General features: G+C 43.4%; 1 protein-coding gene across 1 annotated transcript in view; it reads left to right on the top strand.

Annotated features, from left to right (window-relative positions):
- The window catches only part of FAXC (failed axon connections homolog, metaxin like GST domain containing), a 50,890-nt gene extending 28,979 nt beyond the window's left edge, over positions 1 to 21,911 (top strand). The window contains exons 5-6 of the mRNA XM_016220197.2: positions 13,265 to 13,381; positions 21,529 to 21,911. Coding sequence (XP_016075683.1) covers positions 13,265 to 13,381; positions 21,529 to 21,818 — 407 coding nt within the window. The 3' untranslated portion in view covers positions 21,819 to 21,911. The remainder of the gene's footprint in view (positions 1 to 13,264; positions 13,382 to 21,528) is intronic.
- The last annotated feature ends 1,969 nt before the right edge of the window (positions 21,912 to 23,880 follow it).

The raw sequence follows: 23,880 nt of genomic DNA, 5'->3' as shown, positions 1-23,880 counted from the left end.
GGTTAAGAAGATGGTTAGTCTCAAAATAATTTTATGTGAGGAATTTGAGGATCCTGGGGATGGATCGTCTGGAGAAGTGAAGATGTATGGGTCATATGCTAATTTTTAAAAAAATACTGAAAGTGGGTAGTGACTTAGGTTGCTGCACCACATTCACGTTAGGCCCTCAGGCCTAGGCTGGGAGCCACTGGGAACACAACAGCTACACACTGTGCCTTCCAGGGAGTGAGGGGGGCAGCTTTCAGGCCTAGGCAGCAGGAACGGATGGGAAACATCAGGCTATATCCACGCCCGTTTTAGCACAGTTAGCATATGCTGAGTAATTGTGAACAGAGTGCAGAGAAGAATAAAGACGTAGAATAGTTATGCCTGTGAGTCTACTAATGGATGAAATCCACAGCTAAAGAAGAAAATGAGAGGCAATAAGAGGAATGTTTTGGAACCTCGAAGCAGTGTCTCCTAAGGCAGGTTCGAAGCCCTTTCCAAATGACCTGTCTAGAACAGCGGCCCGCAGCCCTGACTGCTCGTTAGAGTCCCCTTGGGGGCTTCTAAAACGCAGCTGCACAGGCCCTCTGCCAGGCCAGTCAACTCCGTCTCTGGGAGCAGAATCTGGGGAAAGGTAATTTTAAAACCCGCCGGGTGATTTGAATGTGTTCGTAATCTAATATGGGGGGGGTACGGAAGGGCCAGCCTGGGTGCCAGAGGGGGGACGGTGGGTGGGTGAAGAGCCATGGATGGGCTGCAGAGGTGACTGTGCCTTGGTTTGGGCAGGTATGAAAGGGATAAAATTGTAGTCTTTTATAAGGGAGATGATAAAATTGAGAACAAACCAGGCCTACGTCACAGTTTTGTCGAGAGGGTGACCCTGGTTGGGCCTGTCTGCATGGTACTTAGCCCAGCCCTTCCTGATTCCTGTGTCAAAAATCTATTATATGGACTGTAGATGCTTTGTGTGGATAAATTTTAGATACTCTTTTTAACATCATCTTGAGATGTTGTAGTCTTACAGTGCCCCTGAGAGCTAGTTATCTTACAGATGAGAAAGCCAAGTGAGGGTCAGAGAGGCTAGGGGCTGGGTCTCAGGTGGCCCAGCTAATGACAATGCTTTTCCTCCCTTCTTTTTCTCCAGTATAACTTCTGTATGTTCATCCTGGTTGTTTGTTAAAATCATATGCACGGAGGAAATAAGACTTGGAAACCATAAATTCTATTTTTACCTCTGTTGATTGGTTTCCAGTGAGAGCCTTAGTTGTTTTTGTTTGTTTTTAACATTTTTATTGATTTTTAGAGAGAGAGGAAGGGAGAGGGAGAGAGAAACATTGATGGGGTGCCTCCTGCATGTCCCCTTCCAGGGATCGAGCCCGCAACCTGGGCATGTGCCCTGACCAGGAATCGAACCAGCAACATTTCTGTGCATGGGGCAGTGCCCAACTAACTGAGCCACACTGGCCAGGGCAAGCCTTAACTTTTTACAAGTTCATACCAGAGTCCTGTACTCACTGACTGAAGTGGAAGTGATTTACTCGGAAAGGTCTTTACATATTATTCAATAACTCTCTGTTGCTTGTGGGGCCAGGCCTTGCTCTTATTAAAGTATTTGCAGCCTTGTGGGGACTAGGCCCTCTTGGGCCAGAGTTGTGGCTTCTTTCTTTCCCATTTTCATTGTTGCTAACTCAGTTGCTGAAACCATGTTGATTATTCATGAAAACATAAAAATTACCTTTAGCAGAATAAAATTAAATGCTAATCAGTACTGAGTTCTTAGAAATCTTTGTGGCTTATTTAGCAACACAAATAGGTTGGTGTAATTCTGTCAGAAGTGATCTGGTCTCTACTGTATCCTGGGGGCATTCTAGCTGTTTCTTCCTCGGAGAATAGTGACTTTGACTTGGTATTTAAATTTTCAGGGTTTCAATTACTGAATGATTAGAATAAAAGAAAGGAAAAATTGTAGGAGAGCATCATGTAGACAGTAGGTTTTATATCTTTATCAGCACACATCCTGTAGGGTTTTATGCAGCAGATTGATGCAGAATGGGAGGGCTCGGAGCTTTTCCAGTGTGCCTGGCATGGAAGCCCTCCCCGTTTGTGTTCTGCTGGCTGATTTGCCTGGATAAAATTCATTGAGGAGACTGCCTAACTCAGGGATGGATTATAGATAAATGATGACCTGGTGTGTTCTAATACATTAAATCAATTGTTTGGTCTTTGGTGAACCCAACAACATAATTTATTTATTTACATTATTCAATTTGTATTGAAAAGACTATAATCAACACTTAAGAAACTGAAAAGAATTTAGGTGTGTTCCATAATTCTATCACCTAACTCAGTAACTATTTCCTGTTTCCCTGTATCTTCCACATGCATATTTTTAATGAAATTGTATTTCTGATGTATCTCTCTCTTTGTATTTTGTTCGTTTTAAAAGTAAACTCTAAACATTTTTCTGTTTGGCATATTTTAGAAATTTATCTTTTCAAATAAGTGTGTAATATTTTATTGTGTTGGAAGGTATTAATTCGCTTAGACTTGGCCCATTTTTTTTTTATAGATAACTCTAAATTAAATATCCTCATGCTGCCTTAGCCAGTTTGGCTCAGTGGTGAGAGTGTTGTCCCTTGGACGGAAGGGTCCCAGGTTCGATTCTGGCCATGGGCATGTACCTTGGTTGCAGGCTCCATCCCGACCCCAATCGGGACCTGTGTGTGAGGCAACCAATCGATGTGTCTCTCTCACATCAATGTTTCTCTCTCTCTCCCTTCCATTCTCTGAAAAGCAATGGAAAAAAATCCTTGAGTGAAGATTAAAAAAAATATATCTTCATGCTTCACTTCTGAGGAATTTTTTCCTTGAGACACACTCACAGGAATTATTCAAGTTGGTGGCCAAAAATTCACCCTGGATTTCTCGCCCTCCACTGCCTTGCACCTGCGCTCACAGCCCTGTGCTGCCCGAGCCCTGCCTTCTTTCCAGGCTCATTTCTTCACCCTCACCCCTCGCTCACTGCGTGCCTGACACCCTGACCTTTTTCTCTGTTCACAAACCCACTGATGATCTCAGGGCATTTGTCTTAGCTGTTCCTTTCCCCTGCCTAAAATTTTCAGCCTCAAGATCTTTGCACTGCTCGTTCCTTCTTGATAGTCCTGTCTCTGCGTAAATATCACCTCCACAGAGAGGCCTTCCCTTCCCCCAGTCAGCTGAGGCTGTCAATAACCTTCCACAGTGTCACCTTCTTGTAATTCTCTGCATGGCACTTATCACCAGCTAAGTCTTCCTTGTTGATTGATTTGTTTACCATCTCTCCACATGATGGAGACTCCATGAGTTGTCTGTTCCATTAGTCCTGGCATCCCAAGCAGCCAGAGCTGTTTCTTACATATAATCAAAATAATATTGATAAGAGCTGACTTATATGGAGCATTTCCAATGTGCCTCTGCAAATAGTAATGCAATATATAATACCCTCATATGGTAATACAATACATACTTTCGTAATAATATACATGGTGTATATTATACATTGATTATGTATCATGCAATATAATAAAATAGAGAATATGTAACACACATATGATATATGTAAAATATATAAGTGAAATACCCTACTGTGTATTTGTATAATATATGTACATATATGTATGTGTGTGTGTGTGTGTGTGTGTGTGTGTGTGTGTATATATCCTCATGGTAATATAATAACAGTACTTATAAGGTTTTAGAAAATTAAATGGTCCAGCCTTGGATATTCTCTCAGGAGAACTTAAGGGCTGACATGGTTAGAAGACCATCTTGTTTTTATGGAAAGTGAGCTATAGTAGTATGTGGCAAGGCCAAAATATTTCATTTTTTTTTTTATTTCACAGAGAGGAAGGGAGAGGGAGAGAGAGAGGTACAACATCAAATGATGAGAGAGTCATTGATCAGCTGCCTTCTTCATGTTCCCTGCTGGGGATCGAGTCTGCAACCTGGGCATGTGCCCTGGCCGGGAATCAAACCTCACTCTCCTGGATCATAGGTCTATGCTCAACAGCTGAGCCACTCCGTCCCAGCCCAAAATATTTCTTTATGAATTATTAGCTCAAGTACCTATATAAGCCCTTAGATGATCCCCAGAATTCTGCATCCTAGAGTCCTATACCGTCAAGTATTGGGAGGGATAATTTTGTTTTAAAAGATTTAAGGGCAAGGTATAATAAAGTAGTTGCCATTCATGGAAAAATACATTTACTGAGCACATACTGTGGGCTGGGGATACAGTCTTAGCACTCAAGTGGAGCTCATTATCTAGTGTGATTTCTTTTACTGATTTTACAATTTAGACAAGATCACAAGAGAACGATTCTGACGAGACTGTCAGGGCATCTAGGTACGCATAAGACCCCCAACAGTGAGTTTATTCACCTGTTAGAGGAGGGTCATTTAGCATTGTCCCTTTAAACATTGGGGGATGGCTGCCAAATGTTATCATTTAAGAATGAGCATAGTCAATACATTTTTTCCTTGACCCGTTATTATGAACAAGATCAGTTGGTTTTAATTTTTTTAATGAAAATTTTTTTCAAACATACAGAAAAGTGGACAAGGAGTCCAATGAACAGCTTTTATAATCATCACCTCGATTTAATAGCTGTTAATATTTTGTCACTATTTTTTCAATTATTGTGTGTGTGTGTGTGTATGTTAAAGAAAATCCAGATATGCCATTTAACCTCCAAATACTTTTGAATGTAGCTCTGATGTTTTCCTCCTGCAGTAGGGCAGCCCTCAAGGTGGCTGCCAGTGATCCCTGCCTCCCAGTGTCCATCCACTTGTGTAATCCCCTCCCCTGCGCTTACTGATTTGCTTCTAACATATAGAATATGACAAAAGCAATGGGATGTCCCTTCAAACATTAGGTTATAGAAAGACAATCGCTTCCATCTTAGGCCGCTCTTAGGTCTCTCTCTTGCCGCTCTTTCTCTCTCACTCACGTGCTCTAATGGAAGTGAGTTCTGTTGTGAGCTGTTCAATGGGAGGTCCACCTGGCAAAGAACCAATATCTCTGGCCAAGAGCCAGTGAGGACTGAAGCCTGTTAACAGCTGTGTGCATGAGTTTGGAAACAGGTCCTCCCTGAGTCAGGTCTTGAGATAACTGCAGCCCTGGGTTATGGTTTGATCACAGCCTGTGAAAGACCCTGACCCAGAGGCACCCCGCATAGGCCATATAAATTCTTGACCCACAGAAACTGTGAGGCAATAAAGTTTGTTGTTTTAAGTTGCTGAGTTTTGGGGTAATTTGTAATTCAGCTACAGTATCTAATACACCTACATAGCTCCAATCCCATCCATCCCAGTAGGTACCTCCTTGAGTTCCTATTGAGTTTGAAGAGTAAAGCCAGGTTGTCAGCACAGAGAGTTCTTCTGCTAAGGTGGGTGGTGGGCACTGGATCTCAGTTGCCTCCAGTTATTTAGGTAAAAGGTTTTACATAATTTAGAAGTGGAATCTTAACTTTCAGTCTCTTAGGAGGCAAATATTACTATCCTGATTCTAGCAAGAGTACTCTCATCTTAGCTGTGAAGAAACCTGGATCTATTCAAGATTATAGAGCTTGGCACATAACAGTTTTCTGTTTCTGGATTCACTAATCTCTGAGGAAGAGTTATAGGGGGCATTCTTAACCACTTAATAGTCAAGATACATGGATAAGAACTTTCAGTAGAGAAGTAACAAGGCTTGCTGCAGAGTAGGAGATAAAGTCCTGCACTTGAAAAGCAGCATCACACAGAGTTTTGATCTGATGCCAGCATACTCATGGGTATGTCATTTGAGAAGGTGCAGGATTTCCATTTTAAAAAGTGAGGTCAATAGCAATTTGATTTCTGCCCAAGGGACCTGTGTTTATTGAGTAAATAAATAAGGTCCACCCCCGTGGGCAAGCCCTAAACAGTTCTGATGGTTAAAAATCTTTACCAGTTTTTGATGATTTAAAGTGGACAGGGATCCTGGGATCCATAAAATAAAGAAAAATCCTTCGGGAATGTGGAGTCCAATTGCATGGCCCTATTGGCCAAACACCAGAGCTCCCATTAGAATCTATTACTACTCAGCTTTCTTAAAAGAAGGATATGTTTCTTTTTTAAAAAAAATATGTTTTTGCCTGGCCAGGCGTGCCTCAGTTGTTGAGCATTGACCTAGGATCTAGGAGATTGTGGTTCGATTCCCGGTCAGGGCACATGCCCGGGTTGTGGGCTCCATCCCCAGTCGGGGGCTTGTGGGAGGCAGCCACAAGTTTTCTCATCAGTTTTTTATTGATTTCAGAGAGAGGAAGGGAGAGGGAGAGAGAAAGATAGAAACATCAGTGATGAGAAAGTCATTGATTGGCTGCCTCCTGCGTGCCCCCGACTGGAGATCAAGCCCGCAGCCTGGGCATGTGCCCTGACTGGGAATCGAACTGTGACCTCTTGGTTCATAGGTAGACACTCAACCACTGAGCCACATTGGCTGAGCAAGGATACATTTCTTATAAAAGGAATTGAACTTAAATTTCAACATGACATTGAGTTCTGTCTAACGTGTTAGTTCATGAACTAAACCAGGCTTTGGGGGCTACCAGGGAGTCTTTATTGAATAAAGAAATGGAACAGCTGGTGCCTCTGGTTGCCCAAATACAAGACAGCCAAAGCAGAAATGAAGTTATGGGGGAACTTCTGATGGGATGTAGTTTGAGGTGAGTGCTCTATATCCTTGACCCTCAGAACATATATTTGGGAGAGTGACACGAGGGAACCCCATATAACTTTTATACCCCTTAAATTTCACCAGTTCAGTCAAATATGTAGTCAGACTCAGAAGTAACAATATTGCAGCAACTTCGAGAACAGAGACAAATAGCCCCGAGTGTGGCTCAGTTGGTTGGGCGTCATCCCGTGCACAGAAAGATTGCTGATTCGATTCCCGGTCAGGGCACATGCCTGCGTTGCAGGCTCGGTCCCTGGTAGGAGGCGTGCAGGAGGCAGCCAGTCGATGTTTTACTCACATTGATGTTTCCCTTTCCCTTCCTTTCTGTCTAAAGATCAATTTAAAAGTGTCTTTAAAGAAAAGAAGAGAAGACAAATAAGAAGGCTGATTGTCAGCAACACTGTGTCAGTTAGACATGGTCTTTAAGACTGCCAGGAGCTGCTATTTAATGATACTAAATTATAATAATCAGTGAGTCTGAGCAGGCATTTGCCTCCTCCTGAGGAATACTTTACTAATCTAGATTTCCTGTGTGTGTTTTTCCACAACTGCTGCAAAGTTTTCTAAAATTACAATATATGCCCATGGGGGCTTTGAGAGGCGTTCAGAAGGGGCTCGGGACTGAAGTACAGAGGAGCAAGCGTGACCTGTTCCTTGTAGTGGGGAATGTTTGTACTCCCCCCTCTCATCATAGGGAATTTTGAGAGCCAGGATGTTAAAGAGAAGACTGGGAGGAAGGGGTGAGATGATTGGCTTTGTCGGTCAGTGGGGAAGGGGTCGGGGCAGTTCATACAAGCTGAAAAAAAATTCTCTCTTGTGTGTTCTTACAGAGAATCTTATAGAAAGTTACAGGAATGTCTAAATGCTTTCCATAATGAAATCTGAAAAGAGATTAAACTTAGGGGCTTCATTTGTTGTCTTCCTCCCACCTTTATCTTTTCCCAGAGTATGAGCCAATTGGTGCAACTAGTAGATGTCAGAAAGCTGTCAAAGTGGATGATTTTAATTCTGAGATTTACCCGTAGGGACTGTTAATAACCTCACATACAAGATAGCCCCACCCCCTCTTTCCCAGCCCCAGAGCTGAAAGAATCACATACTCAGTGACTTAGAGTATGCTGGGAATATGACAGGAGCTCTTGAAAGGAAGTGACCTGTCATATTATTTCTGACAAAGAGAGTCTGATCAGGAGTATAAGAGGGAACAGAAAGTAGATTTTATTTTCTCCTGTAGCTTTGGGAGATTCACATATAGAAAAGAGCTTAATGAGTGAGTGTGTTCTTTGAAGGTTGGCTGCTGGCAAGATTGTTGTGACCTGTGTATCCTTGGGGAAAGTACTTAACATCTTTGTTTCTCAATTTTTCTTGAATTCCCAGTTAATTAAAGGTGAGAGGAACAATTAGAAATATGAATGGTGTCCACATTGACTTCACGGAAATTATCTGCTTATAAGTCATATCCGTGCTCTGGTATAGGGGACTCTATGTAGGTGAAAAACACAATTACTCTTTGTTTCTGAGACTAATAGAAAATTGAGTGGTTGAAAATATGACTATTCTCTTTAATTTCTCTCTTGAACTTGCATTTTCTAGCAAAGCGAGTCTTTTGCCTTTTACACGTATAGCACTGGAAAATTTAGCTAAATGGCATAAGTGGAGCTGATAGTGACCATGAGCTGATGGTGACTAATTCTGGGAACAGAAATCGTACTGGAGGAAGCAGATGTGATTCAGAGGTTCATTTCTGTAGCAGTTCCCAGTGCTCTGAAATAAACTCTACCCACTGCTCCATACTGTTATATGTGAAAAAATAATCAACTTTTACTTGGAAGTGTGTTAGTGGAGACTTACTTTCCTAGGAATAGGAAATATGGCCATAAATTCTTTGTGTGTTTCTAGAGGAAAGAACAGGAATTGATGGTAGAAGTTCTAAGGAGACATGTTTTGTCTCAGCATCAGGAGCCATCTAACCACAGAAGAGTTTGCCCTGCCCGGGAAGTGATGGAGAAGTCCCTAGTGGGGGTGAAGAATATGTGGTATCGGAGTGGAAAAAGGAATTTCTACAGTGGGAGATATGTTGAACTGCTTCTGTCCACCAGCAGTACTTGTTGTGATAATTGGAATGAGTACAGAACAATTCCTTGTTAGAATAGCACCTCTAGTGTGCAAAATGCTTTCACATTGTTACACTTTTTAATCCTTACAGTAGCTCTCCATTCGAAGGAAGGGCAGAGATGAGCCGTAATTGAGGCTCTCATCACCTTCATTGATAGTTTCTACACCCATAGGTACCAGATGGACAGAAAAGTAAAGCAGAAGGTTACTGCCCTCCCGGAGCTTAAAAACTACTTGAGACAGGACATACGCATAACTAAGACTGTGAGGTGGCATGTGTGAGTTACCTACTGGGTGATCTAGATCAGTGGTTCTCAAAGTGTGGTCCTTGGACAGCAGTGTCAGCCTCACTGCTGAGATACCATTAGCAATGCAAATTCTTGGGTTCCACAGCATAGCTGTTGATTTAGAAACTCCTGGCATTGGGTGTGGGCATCAAGTAGTGTTTTTAAAAAGCCCTCCAGGTGATTATGATGCATGCTCAGGTTTAAGACTGCTGATTTATTCTAGCCTAGACTGATGCTTCTTAAACTTTAGCAATCGTAAGAATCACCTAGGAGAGTGCTCCTCAGTGTGTTGTCCAAGAACGGCAGGCTCTCCAGGTGACCCTTATGCCTCTAAAGTTTGAGAAACACCGACCTGAAATCTTGTTAAAACACAGATTGCCTAGTCCCACTCTCAGGCATTCTGATTCAGTAGGTGGGACCCGAGGATTTGTGCTGCTGCTGCGGACCCCGTGCGCTCTGATCAGCTGTGCGCAGGGGGGGGGCGGGCACCGTGAGGTTCTCGGGTCTGCCGGCAGCCTCCACGGAGCGGAGGAAGGAGCCTTGACCTGTGTTAAGGGAAGGGGAGGGTTAGGTAGGCGGAAGTTTTTTGGGACAGGGAGCATGGACGAGGGATGTGGTGTGACGGGCGCCAGCGTGTTTGGCTGAAGTAGAGCTTTCACGCTGGGTGCTCCGCGGCTTGTGCGGCCTGGGCCTGGAGCGTTTCCTGCTGTCAGCTCCCACTCATCCTTCCCAGGGAGGAGGCCGAGAGCTGGGCAGCCAGGACCAGGAGCGCTCCCTCGGCTGCACCGCTACTGGTCCCGGCCTCTAGTGGGACCTTTCAGACCCACGCTGCTCTCAGGGTTCCCCCTCTTCTTCCCGTGGCCCCCTGCTTGCCAAACCCAGCGCGCATCGACCCTGCCGCTGGCTTGTTCTCTCAGTCGGGCTTGAATCTTCAGGCTTGGAGCCCGTGTTGGTGTAGTTCTGCCTGGACAACTGTGTGACTTTGCCTTCTGTATTCTCCCTTCCCTCTCATCTCCCAGCCAGCACCCCAGTCAGTCCTAATGGGAGTAAGGGGCCGGTAATAGGGCTCAGGGACCGAGCCGACATGCTCAGTTGCCTTCCACGTACTCTCGCCTTTGTTGCATCCTGGTGTCTCCTGGTCAGCCTTGTGTTGCTGCTTGTGATCGAAGTGGGAGACTATGTGGGGAGGGCCAGAGGTCAGGCTTGGAGGTGACGACAGGCAGCCTTGGGTTAATGGGCCACTTTTGATTTTGACCAGTGATCTGTGATAAAGTCCAATCACGGTAAGCTCAAATCTGGGGTATAAAGAGTAAATAGCCTTCAGGGACGTATAACATTCTTGTTATTTATGACTTATACTCCCCCACTCAATTTTTGGTTATCTCTCGCTACCCCATTGGTTCTTGCATCTACAACATAGCCTTTCTCATGGAGAGAAGCTGCCCAAACCACCAAAAAGAAGTAGGATCAGATCCCATAAACACCCAGGGCAAGCTGTTATTTCCCAGCCCTCAGTGGAGCCAGCTGCTTTCTTGGGCTCTCCTCTAGATCCCCCGGCTCCCTTCCCTCTGGCTGCTTGGTCACTGTCCTTGCATTTCCTCACTGGTTTCATGGCTACTTGAAGATCCAGCCATGGAGGTCTGTGAAATCACTCCGGGCACCTGAAGTCACCCTGCCTTCATTTGCTAGATGTGCTCCATTCTCTCACGAGGTGGGCTCATGCTCACAGTCAGAGGGCTCTGTACCCTCAGGGACATATTTGGGGTGCTTGGAAGTTGGTTTCTGGTGGAGCATCTCTCAGGGAGTCTGATGTATCATAGGTCCCTTACCTCCCAGGGTTTCTGTTGTATTCAACCTTCACTTGCCCTCCCCAGAGGTTCAGTTCGCACTTCCAGCCTGGAGACAGGGAGTTATAGGTACTCAGGTATTCCTCAGCTGCTTCTGTCCCTCCCTACAGGAGCCAGTGGGGTGATTCCACTACTGAAAATGAAGCTTGTGTTGCCTCCACCTAAGCCTGCTCCTTCAGTGCCCTTCAGAAGTGCCCGTAGTGTTTTGGTTTTACTAAAGCCCTCTGGTTGTGAGATCTGTGACCACTTGGGAAAACCTGGGGGTGTTCAGACTTGAGACTTCAGCTTGGCTTGTATGTCTCTAAGCAGTCAAATCTGAGTTCAAGTTCCCTCTTAAAAATACTTCCTGCCAAGGTCCCGAAGACCAAAGCTAGAACAATTTGAGCAACAAAATAAATAATGAGAGTACTGGATTATAACCCATAGAATAAGATAATTATCCATAAGTGCATACTTACATAAATAAATAATTGAATACTTTTGTAAGTGAGGAATGAAATGAACAGTTAACTTCTAATCAATACATGTAGAAGGACTGAGATAAATAGATCTTGATTAGGCAAATGCTATAATAGTAAATGTTTTGGATAACATCCACCAATAGATGCTAAAATCCAAGGGCCAGAGTTTATGGAGAATTGAGGTATTTATACAATCTCAACATATCTCTCCTAAGATTATTAATTGCAAAAGGAAAAATAGTACCATGACTGAAGAAACTTCACAGACTACTTTTAACACATGGTCAAGGTTAACATCTCCAGTGATAAGACATGGACATTATGGACCCTCTGATTTGATGCCCTGAGAAGGTGTATTAGGATTCCCCAGAGAAACAGACCAATAGAATATATGGGGAAAAAATTTAGTATAAAGATTTAGTATAAGGAATTGGCTCATGCAATTATGGAGGCTGACAAGTCCAAAGATCTGCAGGATGAGTTGGCAAGCTGGGACCCAGGATAGCTGATGGTGTAGTTTGAGTGTGAAGGCCAACAGGCTCAAGACTCAGGAAGAGCCAGTGTTTTCAGTCTGAATCTGAAGGCAGGAAAATGCCCATGTCCTGGTTTGAAAGCAGCCAGGCAGGAGGGAGTCTTTCTTACTTGGAAGAGAGTCAGCCTTTCTGTTCTATTCAGGCCTTCAGCTAGTCAGACAAGGCCCACCGACATTAGAGAGGGAAAGCTGCTTTAGGCAGTCCACCACTTAAATGTTAATCTCATCCAAGAACACCCTCATAAGGGCACCCCGAATAATGTTTGACCAAATAATACAGCGCTCCATAGCCTCTTCAAGTTGACACAAAATTAACCACCACAGCAGGGTACAGTATTACTTCTGTGGTATTCTCACCAAAAATGCATGACCTAATCTAATCATAAAAAACCTTAGACAAACCCAGGTTGATGAACATTTTACAAAATAACTGACCAATATTCCTTAAAAGTGTCAAGGTTATGAAAGACAGGGAAAGAGCAATTTCACGGGCCGAGGGGAAAGGAGGCATGACGACTAAATGCAATGTGAGATCCTGGATTGGATCCTGGAACAGAAAACAATATTAGTTGAAAAACTAATAAAAATTTGAATGAAGTCTGTAGTGCAGTTAATAGTATTGCGTTAAAGTTAATTTCTTAGTTTTGATAAATGTACTGTGGTGGAAGAAGAGAGATGGGAGCAGCAGGGTGAAACATCCTGGCGCAGGAGTCTGATTCCGGGCTGGGCCTGTACTTTCATAGCTTTTCTTTATGTAGTGTTTCCCTTGGAGGCTGGTGCTCAGTGGTGAGAACCTTGCCAAGACCAAGGGGGCATCATGGAAAACCTTGCCTCCAAACTTCTTAAGTAGTTTAGGCCTTCTGTTTTTCCCAAGGAAATGTATTAATTTAATAAATTAAGTGCTCAGTTTGGGTGTGCTTTCCTTGGGTTACTTTTGAGATGGTTTAAACAAACTTCCAGGTGTTCTCAAGCTTCAGTCACCAGAGTTGGAGACAAGGAGGTAGCTCCACAGAGGTCTGTTAGTCATCGGTTGCCACATTTTTCCATGAATCTCTGTTTATTTTGATATCTTCCAGTTACTTTCCTGCTTTGCTATTGTATGGGTTGATCTATCACAGAATTGTTTAATTTGTTTTACTTTTGTTTTTAATTTTTTTAAGAAAAAGGGGGTGCATGCATTTTGACTCTGCAGAACTTTTGATTTACAGTTAAATATGCATATAATGCAAGTGTGCTAAATGCCCGGTGACCGTGCGGGGCGGGGCAGGCCAGCAGTGACCTCTCTGTTCTGTCTGCTGCAGGTGACAAGAAATACATCATGGGGCCCAAGTTCTCCACTCTCGACGCCACCGTCTTTGGACACTTGGCACAGGCAATGTGGACCTTACCTGGGACGAGACCGGAGCGGCTGATCAAAGGCAAGCACTGCAAACCTCTTCAGGGCTCGGGAGTTGCTGGGAGGTGAAGGGTAGGGGTTACACAGTGGAGAACTCCAGGTGATGCCTGTGAGCTTGGCGGTGCTTGATGGAGACACCAGGCTGTGGTAGCCAGGGCCCGGGGCAGTTTTCTGTGCTCAGGGTATGTACGGGTGCGGGGAACACTAGGTGCGGGGAACACTAGGCCTCTCAGCTGCCGTCTTGTTCACATTGTATCCTGGCAGAGCTGACACAAGCCTTGCCATGTCTGCACCAGGGCTTTCCCTCCAGCTCCTTGCATAGTGACCTAACACTTGTTGCTGAAACAGGGCTTGAGTGTACCTAGTGCCCTGGTTTGGTTGGTCTGCGTTAATTTTCTGGGACGGGGGTAGCTTACCACTTCCCGGTGTGCCCACTGCTGCAGTGAGCGCAGTGGGGCGGGGCTGATGGACTCGCTGCCCATCTCAGATGCTCCTTTCGTCTGATCTGATCTTAGATATTTCACATGTATTTCTGTGTCATTTTAGTTCAAAGTACTCCTTTCTCCTATTTCAGTGAAGTGTCTGTAGATCATACAGATAATGAGGAAAGTATCAATAAATGCTTTGTAAGCCTGGTGCTATGCAAACTCTTATTATTAATATTATTATATGTACATTTTGACCAAAGAAACATAGTCTTGTATCTTTGTTATGTGACCTGTCAGAATTACAGTTCCAGACTGGAGGGGTGGAAGTGGGGATGAATGGGGTTGAGCTAGAGGATGAACATACGTGTGGGGGGGTGGGTGAGGGGGGGCGGGGGTAGGAGCCAGGAATAAATTTCATGTTGGCAAAGGGGCAACTTGGGTTAATGTCAGGGACCCAGATCTCGGCTTGTGTGTGCATGTGTGTGTGTGTGCACTTGTGCATGTCTGTGTGTGGGGGTGGAGGTGGGGGGTGGGATAAACAAGGCAGCTGGGGCCTCTGGGAGAGGCTTCCCTTGCACTCGTGGGTAGGAGATGTTTAGCGTCATCTCCAGTTTGAAGCAGTACCTAAACAAGGGCCTGGGGCCTAGGGATGTGGGGATTGAGGTTCAACATTTAGGTTTGGGGAAGGGATTGACAAGAGTTAATCAAGGTGTTTATGCCCCAGCTGAGCAGCGTGGGGGTGTAGATGAGACCACCAGTGAATAGCAAAGTAGAATTGTATATGAACTGGGGCCAGTGCACAGTCATGTGTGGTGATCATGGGTGGGTGGGGAGACTGGCTGGTGAAGGCTGTAGCTGTGTGTGTGTGTGTGTGTGTGTGTGTGTGTACTTACGTGCACTCATGTGCATGCCCAGAAGTTTAGACCAGGCTATGAGTAACAGGAGTCACTCTCCAGATCCTCCTGTTGGTGAGGCTGGGGCTCCAGAAACAGTCCCAGGTGTCGTTGGAATGGTTCAGGCATTGATTGAAGGTCTTCTGGACTTCAGCTGAGTGGGGCTCAGGATAGTATGGATATGTATCTAATTCCCTAATGATCAGCATGGAGATGTTCCTTGTTTTGGATGTGTTGGAACTTATCTAAATTGAATATGTTATCATATTGGTGATATTTATAGCTTTAAAAATATCAGTTTCCTTTTTTAATCAGATTTTCCACAGTAGTCTAAAATATATCGATTCCTTTTAGTTCATTTAGGATTGTTTTATATTTGTTCTCTCTTCTTGTTACTTCCTACTCCCTCCCCCTGTTTCTCTACCACACCACCCTTGTGCACCCATGAGCACCCTCCACATCTTCTTACATACTTCTACACATACCCCATACACGCTTGTACACATACACTTACACTTCTAGCCAAACATATCCATGTGTGCGCACTCACACACACACACACACACACACACACACAAACTTATTGAGGTCATCTGTTATTTAGTCAGAAGCATTCAGGAATCCATCATTAGTGGAACTCAGACTCTATAGTATCCCTTCTTGCAGAAATAAAGCACTTTTTTGTTAATTTATTTATGACTTGGCCCTTTCCTCTGTTACTTCCTGGAAGGGCTTGGGGCATTTAGTGTTCTTTTCAGAGAAATGGTCAGCCTTTTTGGAGGATTGATTTTGAGTCCCACACTGAGACACATACATTTGGGGGAATCTGACACCATCATCTGCAGGGGACTTCTGGCACATAGCTCCATGTACTTTGTTTCTTAAAACAAGTTAGTGGCTTCCAGCTCTCCCTGCAGATGGGTGTAGCATGAATTATTAAAGTGCAGAGAGTCTCTGAATCTCATTTTAGTCATTAGATTCAGGTCCCTTCCAAACCTTTGGACTGAGTGGCTAATATGCCGGCACACTACTAATTTGGTCTCATCTTCTTTCTCTGCCTTTGTTTTTTCTGTGATGGACACTTTCCCAAGAAGCAACAAGAGAAAGAAGATGTAGAAACAACCAAGAGCCTGGAAAATTTAGAACTGCCTCAATCCCAGGAGCGTGAATGGCTTGGGTTAGGCAGGTTTCTGCCTTAGCTTTGAAACACCCACATGTGTGAGTGTGTATAAATATTAGTTTTTTGGTTTTAGGTATTATTTACAATTTTTAGCCACACAAGCTACTTCTGGAACCATCTAGATTAGTGAGAAATATTCCTTTAATTTAGGTGAGTAAAGGACAGACTATGAATATTCAGTAATTCTTAAAGTATTGATACAATTATAACCTGCAGTTTTTAAATGAACTATATATTATTGCCATTTCCCTTGTCATTAAATATTCTTCAAAACAATATATTTAGTAGTCGTAGGATACCCTATCCTACGCTACACTAGAATTTATGTGATTAATCTTTTTTTCTGGGCTTGTGGGTTATTTCAAATAATCTTTACTAATATCCTATAGTGAATATTGTATAAATATATATTCCTGCTTATCACTGCTATTTCCTTAAATTTCAGGTTGGGGATTATTGTCTCAAAGGGTATAAGCTCTTGGTCTGTATGGCTAAGTTGCTTTCTAGAAAGACTGTAGCAGTTCATATTCTCACAAGCGTTTGAAAGCATTTCAAATTTTGTTCTTCAATTAAGGTTGAAGATACTTTATTTTGAAAATCTTGCAATTCTTGTAAAAAAAGAGTCTCAGTTTTATTATCAGCCACACTCTGAATGAGGACCCATATTTGATACTTCGATCAGAGTATCCTTATTAGAGAATTGCATGTGAGCTTGGGCACTCTCTAAGGCAGACACGGAGCACTGGAGAGCCGAGCAAAGTGAAACTGAAGCCACAGAAGCGAAAGGGCTCTGCCAGGCATCTAGATGCTCGCCCTGCAGAGCCAAATGCAAACCACAGAACCCAACCTGATTTCTCTGAATTTGTGAAAAATACAACCTCTGTGTTCTAAGAAAAACCTTGATCCGCAACTCTTTACCAACAGTTACTTATTGCACTTGGACTTTATATTTTGCCTATTATTTAATAGGTTAAAAGGGAGAAAAAAATGCTGGATATCCTTGAAAAACATAGCAGTCCACACTCTCACTGTTCTCCATTGGAAGTGTTCAGGAAGAGGTGGTTTGGGGCATTCAGGTCCCAGCAAAGAGCTGGCTCAGATGACATGCGTGGGTCTTTGTATTTTGAAATCTATGGATTGGTGCCCTTTAGCTTCAAGGAGACAAAGCAAGGGGTTGTCCTCATTAGAGCATTCAAGTTTGCTGAGGACTTTTCTGAGAGGATATCTCAGTGCCCTTCCTGCCTGTGTGACAGAATGCCAGTGAGAGCAACCAAGGGCACAGCCAGCACCTGGCACAGGCCTGGAACAGGGAGGTGCCGAGCAAATAAATACCTGCAGGCCGGATGAGCGTGTGTGGGCACCGGCTCCATGTCTTCCAAATATTTGCTGGTCAGCGACCAAGGGCTGGGCAGGGGGTGCTAATTCGCCTCCCTAATTCTCCTTCGGGCCACGCAGGATCGGCAGCCCAGAGGAACCGAGGCCTGGGGTTTGGGTCTGGTTGACAGTCTTTTCAGTGTCAAATTGTACAGAATGTTTCTGAATATTAGAGAAATTGGAGTGACACGGGAAAATAAAATGAGTCACTTTTTTTTTTTTAATCTTCACTCAAGGATATTTTTTCCATTGCTTTTCAGAGCGAGTAGAAGGGGAGGAGAGAGAGAAACATCGATGTGAGAGACACATCAACTGGTTGCCTCCCGCACGTGCCCCGACTGGGGCCGGGGATGGAGCCTGCAACCGAGGCATGTGCTCTTGGCTGGAATTGAACCCAGGACCCATCAGTCTGCGGGTCGACTCTCTAACCACTGAGCCAAACCAGCTAGGGCATGAGCCACTTTTTTCAAAAAGTGTTGGGGATAGATAATTCCATTTGAGAAACTCCCAGAAAAAAGCTCTTTATTCTTTCTGGCAGTGTGCTCTAGTTAGAGGGCCATTTGGCTTTCTGATAAATACCCTCTCCAGGTGTTGAAGAATATCACTAATCAGTTGTTAGTATTTTACTAAATTACTTTATTGGATTTTTAAGTTCAAAAAGTAATATGTGATTGTCACAATAAGTTGAATAATACAGGTATATTTTTAAAGATTTATGACCTCTCCCTCGTTCATGTCCAGTACCAACCCCCGTGGAATAACCAATATTACATATTTGAGGAAATCCTCTGTGCCTTTCTTTTTTATCTATAAATTTATTTACACGTATACAGCTGTTTTGCTTTGTTTTTACTATTTTAAAACTAAACAATGAAATGAAATTACATTATACACATTACTTTATAACTTGATTTTTTAACTTAATAGACTATCATGTCTTTTTGACATGTGCACACTATAGAATTGATACACCATAATTTATCAGTCAATAGCTATTGATGGACATTCAAATTCTTTCCATCTTTCTTTTCTCTTTTTTTTTTTTTTGACCCACAATTCTGTATTTAACATTCATATATATGTGTCTTTACATACTGATGCTCTTATTTTAGTAGAATAAGTGGCCTGATATGTACATTTAAAATTTTAATAGACAATATCAGATTACTTTCCAAAACAGTTTATAGTAATTTAGACTTCCATCAGTCATGTGGTACAGTGCCTGGCCCTCCATATTGGATGTTCAGACTTTAATTTTTACCAGATGGATGAAATTGTTATCCGATTGTTGAGTACATTTTGAAAAATGCAGTTTTTCCTGTTGTTTCAATGTTTACGTCATATCTCTCTCTCTCTCACTCTCTCTCTCTCACACACACACACATTACACACAACCTGTTTCTACTGCCAACTTTTTCTATTCTTTTGGCTGATAGGCATGCCGAGTGGGTCCACTGATGGAAAATCTAGGCACAGGAAGGATTGGCAAAGCCAGATAAAGGTAGAACTCAATTACAATTTTCACTCTTTTTAGGATGGGTTTGTGAGCTCCCAGTCCATGACAACTCACTATCTTTGAGGGCAGCATCTTATAATTCTTTGAGACCCCAGAAAGAATTACAGAAGAATATTCTGTGACAGATGGTAAAAGCCGTTAATTTCCCAGCCAGGCTGTCAGCTCCCCAGCAGAGAGGCAGACTAGAGGAGTAGCAAAGGGCATAGAGCTGGAGACTGCTTGTGTTTGAATCCTGGCTCTGCCACTATCTAGAACTTGACCTTAGTCAAGTTAATTAACCTCTCTGTTGCAGTTTTCCCATTGCAGATGGGGATAATAATGTTTCCTGCCTCATATAGGATTTTTGCAAGGACTAAGGGAGTTACTATGAATTCAACAAACGAAAAAAGCACTTCAAACAGTGCCTGGTACCCAGTAAGGACTATATATATGTTTGCTACTCTTATTAATTTTTATCATTGCACAGTGAAGTGGTATTAATGTCACACAGTCACGAAGGGGGCGGGTCTGTGGGAGGAAAGGTAAAGAAGCAGCTGTAGCCCAGCTGGCGTGGCTCAGTGGTTGAGTGTCGACCTATGAACCAGGAGGTCACAGTTCGATTCCCAGTTGGGGCCATGCAGGAGGCAGCTGATCAATGACTCTCTCATCATTGATGTTTCTGTCTCTCTCTCCCTCTCCCTTCCTCTCTCTGAAATCAATTAAAAATATATTTAAAAAAAAGAAGCAGGCTGTAGAAAGAGCAGCCACAAAGGAAGTGGGTAGACTCATAGATGGTGTAGATCCTGTGGCTCTTGTGAATAGATTCGACTTTCTAGCAGCTCCTAGGGAATGCACTTGGTTGGGGCAAACAGGGCTGTCCCCAGGGCCTGCTATGAAGTGACCAAAATGCATTTGTGATGGCCGCCCCCGCCCCCCCCCCTTGCTTCTGCCTTCACGTGTTTACCCAATCCTTGGTTACCTGTGACCCGCAGCAGTACCTGCTGAGGTGTGTCTCATGGCTGCTTCCTTGAGGGAGAAAATAAGTAAAGGTTTTGCCTGCATCCCCCCCAAAGGGACAGTGATGTTGGCTTTTCTGCTTCTGGCTCCTTAGCGTGTACATAAACATCTTTGAGTAGGAGCAATGGGAATAGACTCTTACGTGGTATGAACTGAACTATTATGATCGGATAGGACTGAAAATGGTGACCAGGAACCAGCACAAGAACATTGGTTTATAGGATCCATGAAGCAGAGAGATTTGCTTTACTGTGCTTTGTAGGGGGATTGTTTAAGCAGAACAGCAATCAAGATTTGAAAACTTTTAATGACATGAGAAAACATTTACATTAATATTACAGGAAGTAATAGTTAGGTAATAATAATAATGACAATAAATAAATAGGAAAAAATACTGAAAGAAACGACACCAAAATGTTAATTGTGGTTATCTTGGATTTATGCGATTATAGATCCTTTGTGTTTTCTTCTTTATGATTTATATTTCCTCTATACAGACTTCTAATTTTCCAAAATGGGAATATATTATTTTTTTCATAGAAAATAAAATAGAGTAGTTAAAGACTATAATTAATAAAGCTATTTACACAGAAACAGCCTAAATGGCCTGTGATAGGGGATTGGTAATAATAAAATGAAACTGGTACATCTGTATAATGAAATACTATGCAGTTATCAAGGTGGTGATAGTGGGAAACTGAAAGATTGTCATTATACTGTATATTGTTAAGTGGAAAAATGTAGGATAGGAAGCAGAATACATATTAATGTTCTACAGCAAATGTAAACATATGTAAATGCTATATAAAATTCTGGAAGAATGTGAATGAAAATGTTATGGAGAATGGAATTATTGGTAATTTGTTTATTTTTTGCTTATCTATATTTTCTAATTTTTTGCAATAAAACATGGAATACCTACCTCCACAATAAGTGAAGGTTTATATAACTGAAAAAGTAAACATCCAAAGAATATTTTTAGGGCAACCAAGTCCTGTAAGACACAGTGATAAATAACATATTTATAAGCAATGTTGCCACCTGGTGGATTACAGGCAAAGCTCACCCCCTTCCTTCCTTCCTCATGGGAAGACAGGAAATGAAAGCCACATCCTGCGTCCTGTTTCAGACAACGCCTGGATGATTTTAGCGACTTAACCACAGTGCTCTTTTAATCACATGGAAAAGAAGTAGCCCCGTCACCCAGTGGGGACCCGATCGGGTGCAGCTGTGGCATTTAAACAAATTTAAAACAATTCTGCTTTACCGTGGGTACACTAATCCATAAAGACAATTCTGAGTTATCCATTTTATGGATGATTTAGACCTAAGTTTCCATCCTAACGTAACATTTATTAACCACTTGGCACAGTACTCAGCCTATAATAACACTACAAATATTTGTGGAATGAATGATTACTTCTGGCTGGTTTAATCCAATGGACAGTTGGTGTGTTTTCACGGACTATAAATTAATTTAAACACGAAGCGGTCGAAGCACACATAAAATCATAAAATGCTTCACAAAGCCAAATGATGGTCCTTCAGCTGCCATGTCGGATAAACTGCCCACCCCCAATTCCTCGTCACCGTTAGACTCACCCCTCAGTTTCATCTCGCCCCTCGCTGCATTCAGCTTTCCCACTCACCTGTCTTATTATGTGTTAAAAATCTAAATGTTTTGACAGTTCCCCCGTAGCAAACATGTGTAGTGTCTGTCCCGAGTCGCCCGGGAAGCCGCTGCCTTTGAGAACTAACCCCGCTGTCCCTGTCGCGCTGCAGGCGAGCTCATCAACCTGGCCATGTACTGTGAGAGGATTCGGAGGAGGTTCTGGCCCGAGTGGCACCACGCCGACGACAGCACCATCTACGAGTCGGAGGAGAGCAGCGAAGGCAGCAAGACCCACACGCCGCTGCTGGATTTCAGCCTCTACTCAAGGACAGAGACCTTCGAAGACGAGGGAGCGGAGAACAGCCTCTCCAGAACCCCCGACACAGATTTCACCGGCCACTCGCTCTTTGACTCCGACGTGGACATGGATGACTCCACCGAGCACGAACAGTGCAAGTGAGCGCGGCCCGGCCGCCCCTGTGCGGGCCGGGCGCTGGCCCCGGCTCGGTCCCGCATCCCGGGGAGAAGGCCTCCGAGCTGGCGGGGAGCCCGGCCCGCACGGCTCCCGGCTCCGCAGGCGCGCTGGACTCGAGCAGCCTTACGTCTCTTTTGTACAAACAAAACACAGGACCGTTCTGATGGCTCCATTTCAAACAAACAGGCCAAAAAAAAAAAAAAAAAAAAAAGTCAGCATGGCTCCTGAAATCCATTTTTGTTTTCATTAGAAAACTAAATCTCATGAGGTAGACCCGGTGCAGAACAGGCTGTGCTCGGATCGTTTAGGTTGGTCCCCTTCAAGCCGAGGCCTCGCTGTGAGATGAATTTTTGGACTCCCTCCATCCACCGGGGTTGGAAGCAATGAGAGATGTCGTCAGAAGAAACGTCGGGGATGAATGTTCTGTGGCTGCTTGTATTTTATGCGTGTATATTGTATGTTGAGATACAAGTCAAATAAAATCCATAGATATTCAGTGAACACCTACTATGTGCAAAGCACTGTGCTAGGTGCTAATCAGTATACATTTTATCCTAAGCCCTGCCAGTGACTAGCTGTGTGATTTCGGGCAAGTCTCTTAATTCTTGTGTGCCTCATTCCCCCCACCTGTAAAGTGGGGATAACAATACTCTCCACCTACCTACCTCGCAGGGGTGTTGTGAGGATTCATGGGCTCCCATTTGGCGCTTTGAACCTCTTGGAAGAGGTGTGACATAAACACAACCTTTTATTCTTTATTGTGCTTCATGCATTTGAAGATTTGAGAGCAAAGGAATCCCACCTCCAGGCAGCAGCCACCACAGTCCCTTGAAAAAGCCGAGCAGATGAAACACACAAAGGCAGTCAGGACTCTGTCGTCATTCCCTTTGTGATCTTGTTTGAATTGAAATCTTTGGTTGAAAGAGCCTTGGAAATATTTTTTACAAGTCATCAACAGCTACAAATGGTCTTTACTTATGTGTATTTGCAGAACCGGCTCTCTTCCATTGCTCAACGCACCTGGGATGTGTCCTTTGCTGATTCCTGAGTGTGAAGTTGCCTATGTTTGGTTGATTTGGCGGGAATAAGTCTCAGGAATATGACGGGCTTAATAGAGCTGAAGGGGAAAGTATTTCATTGATTTTTGTAAGCAGGAGCTTGCCGCTTTGTAATGTCTTTTTGAAAACAAACCTTGCAAGAGTTACCGAAAAGGGGAAGGAGGAAGAGGGTCGTGTTACCAGTATCAAAGCACTTTGTGCAGTGTAGGCTCTATGCAGTTTTACTAATGTAACTTTCCTGGTGTTCTCAGCCATCGGCCAGTGAGAGGAAGGCAATGCTGAGGACAAATTTTAATGTCTCTTAAGGATCTCCCATTCCCTCCCTTTACCCCCACCCTCCCCCTAGTGCTTGTGCACTCTTTATTTACTGTATTTAATAAGGCACTCTATCTCGGACAACACAGTTTTTGTTGACTAAAAAATTATCCAGTGAAATTTGGGGTGAAGAGCCTGGGGTGGTGGTCATGGATTTGGGCTAATAGAGTCAGTGTTAAGATTTACAGTTGCAAACAAACCTGCTTTGCTTCTGATCACGGCTAGATAAGGATTGTTCATTATGGGGTGAAAGGCACTTCTAGGAAGACAGCAATTTCTTCTGAGAAGTTCATGTACTTTACCTCAAAAAAGACTCTTTGAATATAGCTTTTGCAAAACAATCCTAAAATGCTGAGGATGCACAGAGAGATAAAGGGGGAGAGTTTTTGAGGCTGTTTACCATTTAAGCAACTGTGTAGGAGAAATGGAACAGGAAGAAATGCTGAGATACCCTGAATTAGAAATGCTTCTTCTACAGATAACTTTGTTGTTAGTATCTTATTAAAACGGTTCACTTTCGAGAGGACTGCTTGATGCCTAATGAGAATGTGGTGGCGAAGATATGAATGGACAAGCCAATTTTTTGTCTCCAGTATCATTTGGGAGGAATATTTGCCTCTTTTTTTCTCTAGTGAGTGTGTCCCAAGGCCAGCTGGAGGTGGTTCTGTGCGACA

Source organism: Miniopterus natalensis, chromosome 5, assembly GCF_054644295.1.
Source record: "Miniopterus natalensis isolate mMinNat1 chromosome 5, mMinNat1.hap1, whole genome shotgun sequence".
NCBI lineage: Eukaryota > Metazoa > Chordata > Mammalia > Chiroptera > Miniopteridae > Miniopterus > Miniopterus natalensis.
This window is presented reverse-complemented; position numbering and strand designations above follow the sequence as displayed.